The sequence below is a fragment of the Harpia harpyja genome, chromosome 12, assembly GCF_026419915.1.
Source record: "Harpia harpyja isolate bHarHar1 chromosome 12, bHarHar1 primary haplotype, whole genome shotgun sequence".
NCBI lineage: Eukaryota > Metazoa > Chordata > Aves > Accipitriformes > Accipitridae > Harpia > Harpia harpyja.
This window is the reverse complement of record NC_068951.1, coordinates 5,337,089-5,354,079: the sequence shown is the minus strand read 5'-3', so window position 1 is coordinate 5,354,079 and position 16,991 is coordinate 5,337,089. Positions and strand designations below refer to the sequence as shown.

The following is a 16,991-nucleotide window of genomic DNA, read 5'->3' as shown; positions in this document are numbered from 1 at the left end:
CCGCACGCCACGCTGGAGCATTGCCAGCAGCGCTGGGCTCGTGGCCAGCCGGGAGCAGGGAGGGGAGCGAAGCCCGTGGCTTCCCAGCTGGCTCCAGCCTGGCTGTGCCGCCCAGCGGGCACATGTCCGGCCCTTGCCACGGAGCTTCCCTGACGCTGGCGGGGACACGTGCCCGTGCAGGGATGCTGGGGATGGGGTGGTGGGATGAGGGGTCTCCTCCCGTGCCGCTTGCTGGCTCAGCCAGGCTCCTTGCTGTGTCGTACAGGGTGAGCGAGATGCTGGCAAAGGCCTGGAGATGCGGAAGCTGGTGCTCTCCGGTTTCTTGGCCAGCGAGGAGATCTACATCAACCAGCTGGAGGCCCTCTTGTTGGTGAGTACAGCCCCCAGACTGGACACCCCCTCCAGTGACGTCCCCCAGCAGGGGTGGGTGGGTGGAGGGATGGATGGATGGGGTCATTTCTTCCTGGACTACCTCCGGCAGGCAGGCCTGACCCGGGGCACTACCTGGACAGGAGCAAAGCTGCAGGAGGCACGCCGGAGCCAGCCTTGCTCTGGCCCAGCTGCCCCCGTCTCACCTCCCCCTGCTGCCAGTATGCCTGGCGGGGAGGTATTTATAGCCCCGCTTCCTCTTGTGGACTTGCTGGCCCTTGTGGCAGAGACGCTGTTGCACAACGCGGGGGTCACCGCCGCCACGGGGAAGTCTGCGGGGATGCACAGTCCCGGGCAGCCCTCGCTGCCGGCTCAGATCCCCCTTGTCCCCAGCGTTCCTCTCCCAGCCCTTGTCTCAAACACTCTCCCTTCTCCTCCTTCGGCAGCCTATGAAGCCACTGAAGGCCACGGCCACTACGTCGCAGCCTGTCCTCACCCTCCAGCAGATCGAGACGATTTTCTACAAGATCCAGGATATCTACGAGATCCACAAGGAGTTCTACGACAGCCTGTGCCCGAAGGTGCAGCAGTGGGACAGCAACGTCACCATGGGCCACCTCTTCCAGAAGCTGGTATGCGCCTTCCCCGGGGCTTGCTCCGCTTGGAAGAGGAGGAGGGCCAGGGAGATGGAGCACGATGCTGTGGGGCTCGGTCCCACGGTGTGGCTCAGCTCACACCCTGCCACGTGCTCATCGGTGGCTCTGGGACTTGTTGCATCCCTCCGCTGCTGCCCGCCTGAGCCCTCCCATCCCGGCAGCCTCCGTGCCCCTCGCCGCAGCGGGGATGCCCGCAGCTGGTGGGTCAGCCGTGACGGGTTTTTGGCTGGAGGTGAATGGTGTGGCTTTACCGTGGCGCTGGCGGGAGCCCAGGCGCGTGGGTGACCCTCTGGGGAGAGGCAGGAGGTTGCTGCCTCTTCGCTGCCTGTGGGTGCTGCGGCGGTGGCTCCCCAGGGTCACGCTCCGGGTCCTGCCGCTGCTTTGGACTTGCGATGGGAGCAGGGGATGTGCCCGTGGGTGCCGTGGCCATGCTGGGGAGGGGAGGAGGAGAGGGCAGGCTGAAGGGTGCCGGGAAGCGGCTGTAGCTTCAGCCTCTGCTGTCCAGGCGCTCATTACCTCTCTGCTGGATTTTGGAGGTTTGTGGGGGCACAGGGCTGGGCAGGAGCCCCACCATCCTGCCCTGGGTGAGGGCTTTCCCTGCGGAGCCAAGCGTGTGGCTCCCCAGCTGGCTATGGTCTGGTAGAGTGTCCTGCTGGGAGGGGACAGCTCTGGCCAGTGTCCCCTCGGTGGCTGCCTGCCCCTCACGCTGCGGGGGGCTTCCAGCATCCCGCTGGGTGCCCGGCTAACCCCCGCTCCCCGCAGGCCAGCCAACTGGGGGTCTACAAGGCCTTTGTGGATAACTACAAAATCGCACTGGAGACGGCAGAGAAGTGCAGCCAGAGCAACTACCAGTTCCAGAAGATCTCGGAGGTAAGCTGGGCTGGGGCTGTGCCGGGGGGACAGGGCTGCCGCGGCCGGGCTGTCCCAGCACAGGGCAGAGAACGCCGACCGCATCTGCCCGGCGGAGATGCTCTCCCTGCCCTTGGGGACTGTCCCAGGGGCAGGGCCATCGGTGGCTGTGCTGGAGGGTCGTGATCTCTGAGTATTGCAGGGGTTTGGCTCCCGCCTCGTGCAAGCTCAGGTGGGGTTCAGCCCTCGCTGCCGTCATTTCTGGGATGCCGCGGCAGCCTGTACCTGCTCGTCCCATCCAGGGAGCGTGGGTGCTGGGTGCTGGGCACCTGTGGCTCATCTCCTGCTGGCTACATTTCCATGCCTGGCTCCCCTATAGAAACGGGGACCTCCGTGGCTGCAGCCTGGCTCCCTGCTCCCTCCAGCCCCTCCACAGCAGGGCTGTTCAGCTCGGTGGGACCAGCAACCTCCCCGGGCTGCTCTGGGTCCTGCTCCAGGATGCCCCATGGGTCCACCGTGTCCCCACTGCTGGGCACAGCCAGAGCTGCTCCTGGCCAGGCAGCGTCCCGTACAGTCCCCACGTCCACCCCAGCACCCATGTGTCACCTTCAGTGTGGCCAGGCTGGGTCCAGGGGGAGATATCAGGGTGCGGGAAGGGGGGGGGGGACGGGACCCCATGACCTTGAACAATGACCTTCCCCCCACCCCAGCCCCCTGCGGGCTGCCTGACGGGCCTTTCCCTCCCTAGGAGCTGAAGGTGAAGGGCCCCAAGGACTCGAAGGAGAGCCACACGTCCGTCACCATGGAGGGTACGGCGGGCGCGGGCGTGGGGAGGGGGACGCAGCCTTTTGTCTACGCGCGGGACTGGCGCGGATGAATTACTGAGCGGTTCCCGCGAGCGGAGCCCATTGTGTTGCCGTGTGCGGAGCCGGTGAGGAAGGGGGGGACGCAGCTCTTTAGGATGCTGGGGGCGTGCAGCAGCCCCCCACCCCCTGCCCACCCCCCTCCTCCCCGCCCGCCGGCTGCGCCAAGAACCGTGCTGAGGGGCCGATGCCGTGCCGCAGCCGGGCTGAGCTGCCACGGGGCGGCAGAGATGGCTGCGTGGAGACGGGGCTGCCATGGAAATCCTCGTCGTCGTCCGGCTCTGCTGTAACTGCACCTACGGTGAGGCGAGGGGGGTGGCTCTGAATTTGGGTGCCGATGGGGAGCGATGCTGCGGGGACGCTGGCTCGGGGCTGGCTGTCCTTGCTGGGGGCGTGGAGGCTGCATCGTGCTCTGCAGCCTGAAGTTGGGAGCGTCTTTGTTCCAGGCTCTGTTGAATCATCTTGGCTCCGGCACATGGGGCCACGCGCTCGCCTTCGCCGCCGGGCAGGGGCTCGTGCCGGTGGTGGGACGGCGAGGGACCGGGGCGGGTGGGGGGACCCCCTCTGCCTGGGCTGTGCCGCGGGGGATGGCGATGGGGAGGGGTCCCCGTTTGCTTGACGGAGGCTGTGAGCATCATGGGGCTGGAACGCCCGTGTTTCTGTGGCTGGGGAGGAGAGGCTCCGGGCATCCCTGCCGGCTGGTGCCTGGCCCCGTGCTGCCTGCGTGCGGCTTCCAGGCTGGTGGAACTGTGCCGGCGAGGAGCCCAACGCTCCTTTCCTTGTGCCAGGACAGCCCCTCCCGGGGCTCCCCGGTGCTTTGCATGTGCCTGTAGTGATGGCAGCAGGAGGGTCCATCCTCCCCATGGCTCTAGGGTGGGGGAAAGGGGGGGGAACACCCTGCCTGCCCCCTCCATTCCAGAGCAGGGCTCTCGCTGGCTGCTGCAGGGGAGCGGGGCTCCGGTTTTACCAGCTGGCACAGAGTCGCGGGGGATGCAGCCTCTGGTTCAGGGTCCAGCCCTGCATTCTCGTCTCCTGAGCAGAGACCCCCTGTTCGCCAGGATGGGGGCCCCTCTCTCAGGACCTGGCACCATGAGGGACCACCCTCCGAGGGAAGGGGATGGGAGCCCCCCGCAGCTCATAGCACAGGGTGGGGGTGGGCAGCACCTTTCCCTCCTCTGCCCTGGCCCAAAGGCCGGCCCCGCTTGGCCCTGGCAGTTTGGGGAAGTGCTCTGAAGTGAAGGGAAAACCCAGAAGCATCGGCATGGCTGTAAGCAGCCCGGGGAGGCTTGCGAGCGACCGGGTGCGGGGAACAGCGCTGTGAATGTGCTCTGTGCCTTCGCCTGCCCAAAGAGCCGGGGAGGAGGAGGAGGAAGGTCCAGCTGCTTGGGGTGAAATGTGCCTCTGAAGAGCCCCTGGGGCTGGTTTCCTGCTGGGAGGGGGTGTCTGTGCCCCGTGTGTGGGGCAGCTTTGCCCCCCCTGCCCCGGACGCAGCTTCACGTGCCCAGGCGGCTGCGGGGAGGGAAGACGGGGCAGCGGTGTTGGGACGATGCCTCGGCCCGTGCGTTCTCTGTGGGTGGGGAATTTGCCACCGCTGGAGCAGCCCGGGTTTCTCTCGCACCCAGGACTGGCTGGGGTGGGGGGATATGGGGTGTCCTATGGGGTGGCAGAGCCCGTGGAGGGCAGGGCAGGGACAGGACCCGCCGCTGAGCCGAAAGGGAAACTGAAAAACCTGCTGGCTGCTGGGGGTGACGAGCAGCTCTTCTGCTCCACAGCCACCGCATGGCAAGCTGGCGATGCCAGTGCGAGCGCCGTGCCCGGGGAGGTCCTTTGCCCTGGAGGGGGGACACGCTGGCACAGTCATGGTGGGGACGTCCCCCAGTCAGGGCAGACTGGTGTTCACGACAGCCTCTCTGGCTTTGCTCGCTGTGACCTGTGGCAGCAGAGGGGAGGAGGACATGGTGGCGGGGTTGGTGTCCCCATCGTGCCCTGTCCCTTGGGGACAACTGGGCTCTGCCCTTGCTCCACACACCAGCCCAGCTGTGGTTTCTCCTGCTCTTGGCAGTAATGTGGTGGTCCGGCTGTCGCTGACTCTGTGCAGAACGGACCCCAGATGCTCGCCCAGGGCTCCGTGCGGACCTGGGGGGGTCTCTGGGAATCTGGTCTCCCCTCCTTGCCCCCATGGGATGCGGTGTTGGCTCTCACGGGTGGGAGAGGGGCCGGGGTCCCGGCGGCGGGTGGCTGCTGACGCCTCCTCTCTCCCCACAGCGCTGCTGTACAAACCCATTGACCGGGTGACACGGAGCACCCTCGTCCTGCATGTGAGTGTGACGCCAGTCCTGGCATGGGGGGCGGTGGGGGGATCTGCCCCCATTGCTCTTGGGGACCTGCAGCCATGGGGAGCGCTGCTGGGGGGTCTCTGCGGTGGGTGCCGCAGGGCCAGCTCACCCGCGCCTGTTCCCTTCCAGGACCTCCTCAAGCACACCCCGGCCGACCACCCGGACTACCCGCTGCTCCAGGACGCCCTCCGCATCTCACAGAACTTCCTCTCCAGCATCAATGAGGACATCGATCCCCGGAGGACAGCGGTCACCACCCCCAAGGGGGAGGTGAGCCAGCGGGGTGGGCAGTGCCTGGGCACAGGGTGAGGGCTGAGCCCTCTGCCAGCCCCTGGCTGGTGTCTCCACCCTGAGGAGCTCCACGGTGCTTGGTCAGGAGATGTAGGGTTTCCTCTAGACGCAGTTCTGCGTGCAAGTTTAGGGCTCTACCTGGTCCTTGCTGCTTGCTGGCACCCCACTGAGCGTACGGGACTCAAAATAGCACCCAGAGGACATGGACCTTCCCATGTACCTGGTGGCTGAGCCACGGAGAGGGACAGGAGCATCCGTCCCCTGCGGTTTGTTGGCCTTTGCTCCCTGCCCGCTCTCACGCCAGCCCTGCTGCCCCGCAGACCCGGCAGCTTGTCAAGGATGGCTTCTTGGTGGAGCTGTCGGAGGGCTCGCGGAAGCTGCGGCACGTCTTCCTCTTCACCGACGTGCTGCTCTGTGCCAAGCTGAAGAAGACGGCTGTGGGGTAAGGAGGGTGCTGGACACGGGGGGAATGTGTCACCATCCCCCCCGTCCTCCAGTGGGTCAGGGGACGAGCCAGGGAGGGTGTCAGGCATTAATCGGTGCCCGTGCCCCGGCCGCAGGAAGCACCAGCAGTACGACTGCAAGTGGTACGTGCCCCTGGCCGACCTGGTGTTCCCCTCGCCGGAGGAGTCGGAGCACTGCCCGCAGGTCCACGTCATCCCTGACCACGAGCTGGAGGACATGAAGATGAAGATCTCAGCCATCAAGAGTGAGGTGCAGAAGGAGGTGAGAGGAGGGTGTGGGTGGTTGGGGACCGTGCAGAACCTGCTGCCTGGGTGGGTGCCTTCCTCTGGGTCAGGGATGGGACATGGGGGGCCGGGGGTGCCTGCAAAAGCTCCTGTCTGCTCCCCACCTGCAGAAAGCCAACAAGGGGCAGAGCCGGGCCATCGAGCGCCTCAAGAAGAAGATGTTTGAGAACGAATTCTGGCTGCTCCTCAACTCGCCCGCCATCCCTTTCCGCATCCACAACCGCAACGGGAAGGTGAGGAGGGTGGGCTGGGGGCCGGGCTCAGCCCTGCCTGTGCGCAGTCTGCTGCATCGCCCTCTCTCTTCTAGAGCTACCTCTTCCTGCTGTCGTCTGACTACGAGAGGTCCGAGTGGAGGGAGGCCATTCAGAAACTGCAGAAAAAGGGTATGTTTGGGGCTGCTGAAGCTCTCTTGGGGCTCCTGGCCACCCCAGGAGGTCCTGCAGGATCACAGCCTGCTGTTCTCCAGTCCCCACGATGGGTGCTGGCTGCATCCCTCTGAAGCTCCTCTCATGTCCTCTCGCAGACCTCCAGGCCTTTGTCCTGAGCTCGGTGGAGCTGCAGGTGCTCACGGGATCCTGCTTCAAGCTACGCACCGTCCACAACATCCCGGTCACCAGCAATAAGGATGGTGAGTGTCCGCTGGGCTGGCGGGTCCCTCTTTGCCTCCGGCTGATGCTGGGGAGGAGTTGTGGGGGTCCTTCAGCTGGAGCGGGGTCCCTGCTCGGGGACCCTGGCTGTGCAGGGGGACAGCTACCCACCAGGTGGCACTACTGGAGCAGAATCGGGCTCCCAGGCAGAGCAATCCCAGCTGCAACATGGGGCTGCTTTTGGGGTCTCTCTAGCACCCCCATGGACTGGGCAGGACCAGGGTATCCCCAGGGCGAGACCCAGCCAGCCCTACTGGGAACTTCCCCCAGGGCTGTCCAGCAGCAGGAAAGCTCGGGATGTCCGGCAGGGATGACCGGCAGCGGGGGATATGTGTCATCTTCCAGGCCTTAGGGATGGCCCTCCGGGGGAGTTGGGGACATTGGGGTGTCACCGCAGGCACCTAGCACTTACTATGGAAAAGCCTGCCTCGGGGACAGCCAGCCCGCACGCTGGCCCCAGGGCACAGGAGGTGGCAGCTGAGCCCTGACACAGCCTCTGCTCTCCCCGCCGCAGATGACGAGTCCCCCGGGCTCTACGGGTTCCTGCACGTCATCGTCCACTCCGCCAAGGGCTTCAAGCAGTCTGCCAGTAAGTGCGGGTGCCCACCCTTGCTCGGAGGGGCCGGCGTGATCGGAAGAGCTGGGGTCCAGCATGTGGCCCCACTCTGCCCGCAGTGGTTCCCTGGGAGCCGGTGGGGATGTTCCTTGGGCGCTGAGCGGTGTCTGCTCCCCCAGATCTTTACTGCACGCTGGAGGTGGACTCCTTCGGCTACTTTGTCAGCAAAGCCAAGACCAGGGTTTTCCGGGACACCACCGAGCCACAGTGGAATGAGGTGAGAGGAGGGTGGGATGCAGGGAGGGGACCGTGCCCCCCTTTCCCTTCCAGCCCCAGTTTTGAAGCTGCTCTGGGGTGCTGGGCCTGAGCCACCCTCCCTCCGTGCCCCAGGAGTTTGAGATCGAACTGGAGGGCTCCCAGTCCCTGCGTATCCTCTGCTACGAGAAGTGCTACGATAAGACCAAGCTCAACAAGGACAACAATGAAATCGTGGACAAGATTATGGGCAAGGGGCAGATCCAGGTACGCGCTGGGGCTTTTGGGCATCTTCTTACTCAACAGTGGACCTTTTTTGGGGCACCTGGGCTGGGAGGGTTGCCCTGGAGTGATGCCTGGGAGACGCCTGGCAGCGTGGACAGGCAGCTCCGCTTTTGGGAGCTGGGTACAGGGATTGTGGCTCGGGGTTGAAGGCAGAGAGGTGGGCGAGGCATCAGGCTGGTCCCAGGGCACGGTGGCTGCAGAAGAAGGTGGGACAAAATGACAGAGGGTCCTGTGGAGGTGGCAAATCCAGCGGTCACCCCCCCCCCCAAGACGTGCGCTTCCATTCTGCCGCCCTCCGCGCTGCAGCCCCGGGGGGCTGTGGGGAAGGGGGTTAGCACCCGCTCCAGGGAGGGCTCTGAGCGTGCAGCCCCCTGTCCCCCCCCTGCCAGCCATCCTGTCCCCCCTCTGCCACCATCTGCCTCCCCTGTGCCTCCATCAGCCGCTGTTATGGCAACGGGGGTTTCCAGGGCAACGGCTGAGCCGCACTGATTGGCGATTGCCAGGCAGGGAGGATGAAGGCCTGGGCTGCCCTGAGATGCTCCCAGGTGAGCAGGACCGGGCAGATGGAGGTGGGGGGGGGCAGGCAGCCCCCAGACCCCGCATCCCTCCAGCACCCACCTTGGTCAGGCTGCGGGGTGGCCCAGGGCAGCGAGGATTGATTGGGAATGGGGGTCCCCCTGTGTTTTCCTGGTGGGGACCCCCCCGTCTGGCTGCTTTCCCCGCTGTGCTGGGGACAGCATCGCGCCTGGGACGCAGCCCTTGACCCAAGGCCACTTCAAAGGGCCCGGCGTGGCCGCCTGCTCCGTGGGAAAGCGGCTGAGGGCAGGTCCTGGGGGAGCAGGGAGCGGCACGGAAATACTGCTGGGAATGGGACGCTGCGGGGGGACGGCACCGCGCCGGGCGCAGGGTGGGAGACGGGGGCAGGGGGGGCTCCGCTTCGCCAGCGGCTTGTTCATACCCGAAAAATCACCCGTCTGTTGCCCTCTCCGCAGGGAAACGGCGGTGTGAGGGTGGCATTGGGCCAAGCGGAAGGGCCGGGGCAGGGAAGGGGCTCGATGCCCCGTGGGGATCAGTCCAGCTGCACTCTCGGAAATAGCCTGGGTCAACAAACATGAGTCATGCTGGGAGACACGGGGGTCGGGACAGGGACAGCACAGCTTGTCCCCACCATGCGAAAGTCATGGGGGAAGAAAGGGAAAGAGAGGAGGCCCTGGAGCTGCTTATCCCAAAGAGGACCTGGCTGGACGGAGCAGTGTGAGGGTTGAGGCCGTCCTGCCGTCACCCAGAGCCACGGCTCGGCCCCTGCCCTGGGAGTGGGATGGGTGGCGGGGCAGGGACGAGGCAGCATGGCTCTGGGCAGGATGGGCAGCACTGCTCGGGGGGGCTGTGGGTCGTGGCCAAGCCCCAGCGCTGCCCCTTTGCCCTCTGCCCTGAGCTGTTCAGGCAGAGATGCTGCCCCAGATGGTCCTTACCCCGGCGGGTCCCTGGGCTCATCGTGAGCCGCTGCTGGTTCCAGTTAGCGGCAGGAGTGGGAGACACGGAGCACTGGCATCAGCATCTCGGCAAAGGCCCGTGGTGTGCGTGGGGCTGCCAGGACGGCCGAACCTCTCCCTGCAGCCGGCGCGGTGCCCGCTGCCCAGCTCTAATCTGATGGCCCAGGCACGTGGGTCAGCCACAAAAGCAGCTTAGCGGCATCACGGGCTGGCAGGAGCAGGTCAGCGTGCGAGGGGGATGCTGCAGCCCCTCTGTGGGGAGCAGCGGGGGCTTCCCTAGGCTGCAGAGCCGCCACGTGCAGGCGGCACGTCCCGCTGGCACAGAGGACGTGGCTTGGTCCGTGGAGGGGCTGGGGTTGGCATCAGCCTCCTCTCGAGCATCCTGGCAATGAGCCCCGAGGGGTCTGCAGCATGGTGAGCGTGGGACCCCCACCCTGAGCCTGTCCCCGGCAGAGGGTGGGCACCCTGTGCCCACAGGGGACGGCTCCGCTCCCAGTTGACATTAACCCTGTTTTGTTGTTGTTAACCCCATTTTGCGTGCAGTTTCCAAGGCTGGGACGTGCCGTGGTCGGGGTAGAGGTGCCGGGGGGGGTCCTTTCCCCCTGGGGGGCTCGTGTCCCTGGCACTGCAAGGCTCAGCTTTGCTCTGAGCTGTCCCAGTCGCTCCCAGCAGCTGGGCTGTGTCCGGTGGGTGCTGGCGGGGGGGGTACCCGGTGCTGTGGCGGGGGTGGCAGACAGATGCTGGGAGTGAGCAGAGCAGGCTGCGAGCGCTCGTTGCCCACGTTGCAGAGGGGAGAGGCTGGATCTGGCCCCCATGCCCTGGGGTGGGTGAGGAGACAGGCGGCGGGTGTATGAAGGGGGTCTCAGGGTGATGGGGCAGGATGGAGCAGCCCCTTCCTCAGCCCCAATTTGATGCCCGGGGGGGGGGGGATGTGGCTGTTGAAATAGAGCCTTGTGTTGTCGTGGGCACGGTGCCTGCTGTACCCGCAGGGAAGAGCTGCCTGTCCGTCTGTCCCTGGGCTGGCGGACGCTCTGGAAAGGGGGGCGATTTGTGATGTCGGGGCTCCCCAGACCTTCCCGAGCGGTGGCAGGCAGCAGGGCGAGGGTTTAAACGCGTGGGGACCGCCGGGGGGGGGGGAATGGGGGGGGCTGCCTTTGAGTCACTTCCTCGCAAGGGGAGGGAGGGAGGGAGGGAGGGAGGGAGGGAGGCTTTTTGGGGCTGCCGAGCTGCTTTTCGACAGCCTGGCTCCCACCCTGAAGATGAGCCCTGCTCGTTTTCCTCCCCACCGCCCCAACCGGGCTCCCCTCCCTGTCCCCCCCCACCCTGACCACCACTGATCTCCCCACCCGGAGCAAAAAGGATGCTGGTGCTTTCCTAACCTAGCCCAGACCACCCCCCCACCCACCCCCCCCACCCCACTCCGGCTCCTCCCGACCCACCCTCGTCTCCCCCCCCCCCCCCCCCCCCAAATTCTCCCCCTTCACCCGGAGCCCGAAGCGGTTCACTGCGATGATGGAGGTGCTGGTGCAGCCGGATGACAGCCCCGGTCCTGTGGGCGAAGGGCCGGAGCGTGGCGTGGAGGAACCCGAGGGGAAGCGACCCCCCAACACGGGCGCCCGTCTGTGGGGCAGGGTGCGCAGCAAGCTGCTCCGGCAGAAGGTGCTTTTCGGGGGACGGGGTTGGGGGGACTGGGGACACGGTGGTGGGCACCAAACGGGCTCTGGGACAGCTTCGTCGTGTTGCTGGGCTGTGGTGTGTGTGGTGGTTGTGGCTTTGTGTGGGTGGGGGGGGGGTGGGGGGGGGTTCTGATATGGGGGGGCTGTGTTGTTTGTGGGGAGAGGGTTGCGGGGTCCGTGCGCGGAGCAGGGAAGCTGTTTGGGTGCTTTGGAAACTCTTCGAAGCAGTTAGCAGCCTGCGGGGTGTTTGTTTCCCTCCTCTCCCTCTGCGTGCTGGGGGGGCTGAGGTGTTTGCATTGGGGGGGGGGTCCTGCAGAGGGAAGTTGGGGATCCCCCCTGCCCAGCCCTGGGGCTCACCCAGGAGGCAGTGATGCTTGTGGGCTAGCTGGGGCCAGGCTCCTGGGGTGCTGCAGCACCCAGTGCCTGCGTACCCCCTCTTGCCTGGTTTGCAAGGACCCCCCCCCAGCCCCCCCCGGGTCCATCCAGGCTTCCCCCAGCTCCCAGCCATGTCGCAGCCACATCAGCCCATGCTGCCCGTATTTGTGGGAGGACGGAGGGCAGGGGTGGGCAACGGAGGTGACAAGGGAGGGGGACAGCACCGTCGCAGGCTCTCCCAGAGCCCCCACGATCCCATGGGGGACTCTGGGGGTTTCCCTCCGTGCCGTACCCCTGCGTGGGGAGCTGCTGGCTTGGGGCTCGGCTGTGACCGTGGGCAAGAGCTGCCTGGGCCCGTGGGGGTTTGGTTTGGCAGCAGCGGGGCCAAGGTTTGCTCGGTGGCGGGGCTGCCGGCGCGGCAGCGGGGCTGCCTGTGACGCAGCGGCATTAACCTCGATTCTGTGCCGCCGCCACTGTTCCCGCAGCGGGGATTAAGGGGCAATGAGGGCTATGCGGGGAGGCTGCTCGGTGGCTGCTGCTAGCTGTTGCTGGGTCAAAACACTGAGGGGGTTTTGTTTCCCAGCCCCACATGTCCCCACCGTGGCTGGCGGCTGCTGACCGGGAGGCACTGGGGCTGCAGGGGCAGGATGTGGCCCCGGCGGGTCTGTGCACGGTCCCGGCGTGCCGCGGGTGTCTGCTGCTTCTTGGGTCGCTCTCAGACAGGGCTGTGAGTCGCCGGTTTTTTTAGGGCTGTGCTTTGCTGCTGGCAACGTTTGCTGGTGTGGGGTTTGCTCTGTCCCCACGGCACGGAGTGGCTCAGGGACCGCCTGTTCCTTGGGGAGGGAGCTGCTGGCATGGAGGTCTGGTGGGGGCATCTGCTTGCCGGAACCGGGGCAGCCGCGGGAGGCCAGGCTGAGATGTCTATGGGTGCTGCGCTGATGGGAAGCAACCCTGGTTGTAGCAGCTCCCCCAGGAACCCGCTCCGTAGGGTCATGGCAGAAGTGGTGTCGCTGGCTAAGCCATGAGTTTGCTCCCGATGGCTTCGCCCCAAGCTGATGGCTGGGTGACCTCGTGGGCGTGAGGTGCGAGGAAGGGATGTGCCCAGCCTGGCAGCCCCTGCCCTGCTGCAGCATCCCGGTGCTCGGGGCCCTGGAGAGCCGCCATGGGGGTTTGGAGCCATCCCAACTCCTCACCTGGGAGCCGTGGGGACCCGGCGCTGCTTGGGTCTGTCTCGGCTGCCTGCGCAGGAGGTGTATCCGCCACACATGGCCTTGGAGGTGTCTTGAGGACAAAATCCCAGGACGTGGCCTTGTCCCCTCGAGTTCAGAGTCACCCCGTGCATGAGATGAGCAGCAGGCAGGGGCTGCGGGGGTAAGCACCAGCAGGACTTGGGGGTCCCTCTGCTACCGGAGTCTCCCCAGGAAGCACAAAGCGCTGCGGGGCTGCCAGGATGCTCATCGCCCGCCACGCTGCCGCCTTTTCCTCCGCAACCTGGGGGCTTGTCCTGCGAGCAAACACCTTCGGGTAATTTGGGAAAACGGGATGATGGCACATCCCTGTGTCCGGGAGCAGAGCGTGTTTCACCTCGCCGTGGATGAGAGCGGCACCGCAGCGGATGCTGGCCTGGGCACGGATACCACCGCTGCTGAGCGTCCCCTGAGATGCAGAAGGGAGCAGCCCGGAGAGGTGCTGGTGACCTGGCTGAGCAGTCTCCCTGGGCACGGGCCGGTGGTTGAAGCTGGCTGACCTGCCAAAGAGGAGCTGACATCTGGGACAGCAGCATGTCTCTTGGGCCATCCTGCACAGCGCTGGCACAGGGGCTGTTCCCCGGAGCTCCCAGGCCAGCAGTTCCCCACCGGCCCGGGACGTCCCCGCGTTGTGGTGGAGCATGGCGGCTCCCTTTGGAGGAGAAGGAGATGGTGGTGGGAGCTGAGACGGGGTGTTTGCCAGCGCTGTGTGGGCAGGAGCTGCCTCTGGCTCTGTGGGTGGATGCTCCCGTCCGTCCTCCCACGCCTGGAGACGAAGCATCGGCGGTGGCTTTGCTTCCTGCGGGGAGCAGGCAGCGTGGCGGTGCTGCCTGGTGCGCGGGTGCCCCAGGGGTGTATGGGGACCTGCCCCAGCTGCAAGGGAGTTCAGGCCAGTGGTCCGGGCTGAACTAGCCCAAATTTGGAGCCGTGCCGGCTGCTGCGGGGCGCTGGATGGGGACGATTCTGCCCAACTGGGGACAAGTGGCCGCGGGAGGCGGCGTGCTCGGGGTAAGGTCCGCGGTGCTGGCGGCAGCCAACCTGGCTTTTATTAAAGCTCTCTTCAGAACCCTGCTAAAGCCCTTCCAGATGTGAGCTGCCAGGGCCATCAGAGCCAGGGGGGACCCGGGGGGACGGGGATGGGGAAGGCGTATGCGGTGGTTGCAATTAAACTTGCACTGCAGAGCGGGGAGGCCCACAGCTCCCGATCCGGCTGGGGCACAAAGGGCTTCGCTGCCGCTGCCTGGGGCTCACAGGGTTGGATGCTGTCATGAGTGGGACCGGGCTGTGTGGGGAAAAGGGATGAAAGCCCCACGGCACGGGTGGTGCGGGGCTGGCGTTGGTCGTGGTGGGTGCACGGTAGCGCTGCGGGGGGGGGGGGATCCGGTGCTGGCGGGGGGGACACGGGGGAATTGGAGCAGCAGGGCTGGGGTTGGCGGCGGGCTGGCTGCAGCCTCGTGATCCTGGTGTCCAAATCTGCTGCAGGGCCCCACGGGAGCCCAGGGCAGCTGCAGCCTTCCTCCTCCTCCTCCTCCTCCTCCTGCTGCTCCCCCCGCTGCTGTTCTCAGCAGCCGCAGGGCTGGCGGGGAGGAGGTGGCGTGGCGCTGGCCGGGCTCTCCCTTGCGCCAGGCTGGAGCGCCAGGGAAGGCTCCACGTCAGGAGCCATTCCCGGGCCGTGCTGGAGACCGCAGCACATCGGGCCGTGCTGGAGACCGTAGAATTGCCCGTGGCACTGCAGTCGCCAAGGAGCTGCTCGGGCTTACCGTGGCACAGGGCTGGGCGTCGGGCGATGCCACAGTGCTGGGTCTGTGCCGAGAACCGGGAAAGCTCGATCCTGTCCTCGGGAGCGTGGGGTCTTGGTGTGCAAGAAGGGACGTGAGGGACTCCAGGGTTCCCCCCCCCCCCATCATGATGTGTGGTGGCTTCACGAGGAGCCAGAGGCTGGGGCAGGGGAATGGCAGCTCTGTGGCCGGAGCAGCGGTTCTGGACATCTTTGCGCTCGCCCGGAGCATTTCCCAACCCAGCAGCTGTAGGAAACTCCCGTGTCCTTGAGGAGTGACCCCGCACGCTTGGCGCGAGCCTCGCATGGCAGCTGCGTGCACGTGGCCCTGGGAGCCCCCACCAGTCCCTGCCAGCTCCCACATCCCATCCCCTTCCCCGAGGGGACATTAGTGCTGGGCTCTGCCCCACTGCCCGCCCTGTGCATTACGGGGATCGATGGGGCTGGATCGATACCACCAGATGGGGACTGAGAAGCCCCGAAAGGCAACTGCACCCACCTCTGCCCAGCCCTGCGGCCCGGCGTCCACCATGGCACGTGCCGGGGCCTTGGGAACGCCAGCACCTCGCCACGGCGGCCGGGTGCCGGGGCAGCATCACCAAGTCCCCCGCTAGCCCCAAAGCCAGAAATAGCGGAGCCCGTCATTCCCAGGGGTTATAAATAGCCTTGGCTATGGGGAGATGTTGTTTTTCTGCATGGAAAACGCTGCCCTAGTTCTGTTTCATCAATCTGCTGCCAGAAATAGTCCTAATTTCTTGGAAATTTCTTGCTTCTCGGGTGTGGGTTAAAGCACTGCCTAGCAGGGTCTCGGCAGGGGCCAGAGTGGGGAGGCTGAGCCCACCCAGCTTCGGGGCACGGCCAGAGGGACCCCAGACCTTCCCTCTCCATCCTTCTGGCATGGGCAGCACGTTGCCAGGGAAGAGCATGTCCCGTGCCCCACACTGTCTGTGGGTCGGGGCGCTTTCGGGGGTCGCCAGGCTGGGGCGGCAGCGGGGCTGGCATGGGGCTGCATCCTCGCGGAGCTCACGCACCATCTCGCCCCGCAGCTGGACCCACAGGCCGTGCAGACGAAGAACTGGCACATGGATGTGATTGAGATGAACGGGGTAAGCTGGGCCACGGGGACACACAGCCCCTCGCTTTGATTGTAGCCCCTTCCCCGGGGCTGTGCTGTGCCTTCATGCGATACGGAGGTGACGGGCCAGGGCCGGGCTGCTGGGAGTCACCTCCTGTCTCCTGCAGATCAAGGTGGAGTTCTCCATGAAGTTCACAAGCAGAGACATGAGCCTGAAGAGGACCCCATCCAAAAAGCAGACCGGCGTCTTCGGGGTCAAAATCAGCGTCGTGACAAAGTACGTGCGGGGCTCGGGGGGGGGCTGATCTGCTCCGGTCCCTGTGGCTGTGGGGTTGCACCATGTCCCCTTACTCCCACCAACACCGGAGAGCTCAGCTTTTGCGCTCTGCTGGGGTCTCATCTGTTCCTTCGCCAGCCCCATCCTTCCCACCGGGCAAGTCCGTCCTGCCCGTGGGCCCAGGGTTTGCAGGGCTGAGCTGGCTGCCGTAGGGTCCCCCGGGAATTTTTTCTCATGGCTCTGCTTTCCGAGCCAGGCGCGAGCGCTCCAAGGTGCCTTACATCGTGCGCCAGTGCATCGAGGAGGTGGAGAAGAGGGGTATCGAAGAGGTCGGCATCTACAGGATCTCTGGTGTCGCCACTGACATCCAGGCGTTGAAAGCCGTCTTCGATGCAAGTGAGTGTCCCGGGAGACGGCCGCCCTTCGCGTCACGTTACCCTGGGAGGGTTCACAGGCACCGAGATGCTCCTGGTCCCCTGCCCTGCAAGCCCAGGGTCTGGTTATTGCACTGCATGTGTGCAAAATGTGCCGGTGCGCCCAGGAAGGGGCTGGGGGAGAGAAGGAGGGTGTAGCTGGGAAAGCAAACGCCCAGAGGTCCCAGCCTTGTTTGTGCCTTGGTGTCTCTGAGCTGCCGCCGCGCCTGGCTGGCTCCTGGGAGACACTGAGTCAGGGCAACGTTGCAAATGGATTTGCAAATTGTTCCGCGTCCCGTTGCCCAGCCAGGCGGGAACCGCTCGGCTCTTCCCAGCCCTGTCCTGGCAAAACAGTGCTGTGGACCCAGCAGGGCTGTCCCTGCCCTCCAGCCGACAGCCTGCCCAGGCAGCTGGGGTGATCTGGGGCGGTTGAGACCCAGAGGGGAAGGAGGTGCAGGAGGCATCACACGTGGGTGCTCTCTGGACAGATAACAAGGACATCCTGGTCATGCTGAGTGACATGGACATCAATGCCATCGCCGGCACGCTGAAGCTGTACTTCCGTGAGCTGCCTGAGCCCCTCCTCACTGACAGACTCTACCCCGCCTTCATGGAGGGGATCGGTAAGGGCTCGGGCATGGGGAAGGGGTCGGTGCCCAAGCGTGGCTCTGGTTGGCATTGCCTGCTCCGGGATGGGAGACTCCCGAGGGTCCTTCCCAACTTAGCCCACTCGGTTCTGGCTGTCCTTGCCGGCTCGTGGTGCTGCTCCCCAGGGTGCAGGCGGAGCCCTGCAGGGCAGGGT

General features: G+C 65.9%; 1 protein-coding gene across 4 annotated transcripts in view; it reads left to right on the top strand.

Annotated features, from left to right (window-relative positions):
- ABR (ABR activator of RhoGEF and GTPase) overlaps positions 1-16,991 on the top strand; it is a 41,948-nt gene that overhangs the window by 20,286 nt on the left and 4,671 nt on the right. For 3 of the 4 annotated variants that reach the window (XM_052803482.1, XM_052803483.1, XM_052803484.1), the window contains 18 exons: positions 266-370; positions 816-1,001; positions 1,788-1,895; positions 2,623-2,683; positions 5,003-5,055; positions 5,203-5,343; positions 5,685-5,806; positions 5,925-6,090; positions 6,224-6,346; positions 6,421-6,496; positions 6,637-6,741; positions 7,275-7,349; positions 7,496-7,593; positions 7,707-7,838; positions 15,471-15,530; positions 15,667-15,776; positions 16,033-16,172; positions 16,678-16,812. In XM_052803482.1, the coding sequence (XP_052659442.1) occupies positions 266-370; positions 816-1,001; positions 1,788-1,895; positions 2,623-2,683; positions 5,003-5,055; positions 5,203-5,343; positions 5,685-5,806; positions 5,925-6,090; positions 6,224-6,346; positions 6,421-6,496; positions 6,637-6,741; positions 7,275-7,349; positions 7,496-7,593; positions 7,707-7,838; positions 15,471-15,530; positions 15,667-15,776; positions 16,033-16,172; positions 16,678-16,812 (1,996 nt within the window). Of the gene's footprint in view, positions 1-265; positions 371-815; positions 1,002-1,787; positions 1,896-2,622; positions 2,684-5,002; positions 5,056-5,202; positions 5,344-5,684; positions 5,807-5,924; positions 6,091-6,223; positions 6,347-6,420; positions 6,497-6,636; positions 6,742-7,274; positions 7,350-7,495; positions 7,594-7,706; positions 7,839-10,831; positions 11,009-15,470; positions 15,531-15,666; positions 15,777-16,032; positions 16,173-16,677; positions 16,813-16,991 lie in introns of those variants that run through there. The other variant, XM_052803485.1, reaches the window with a different exon arrangement.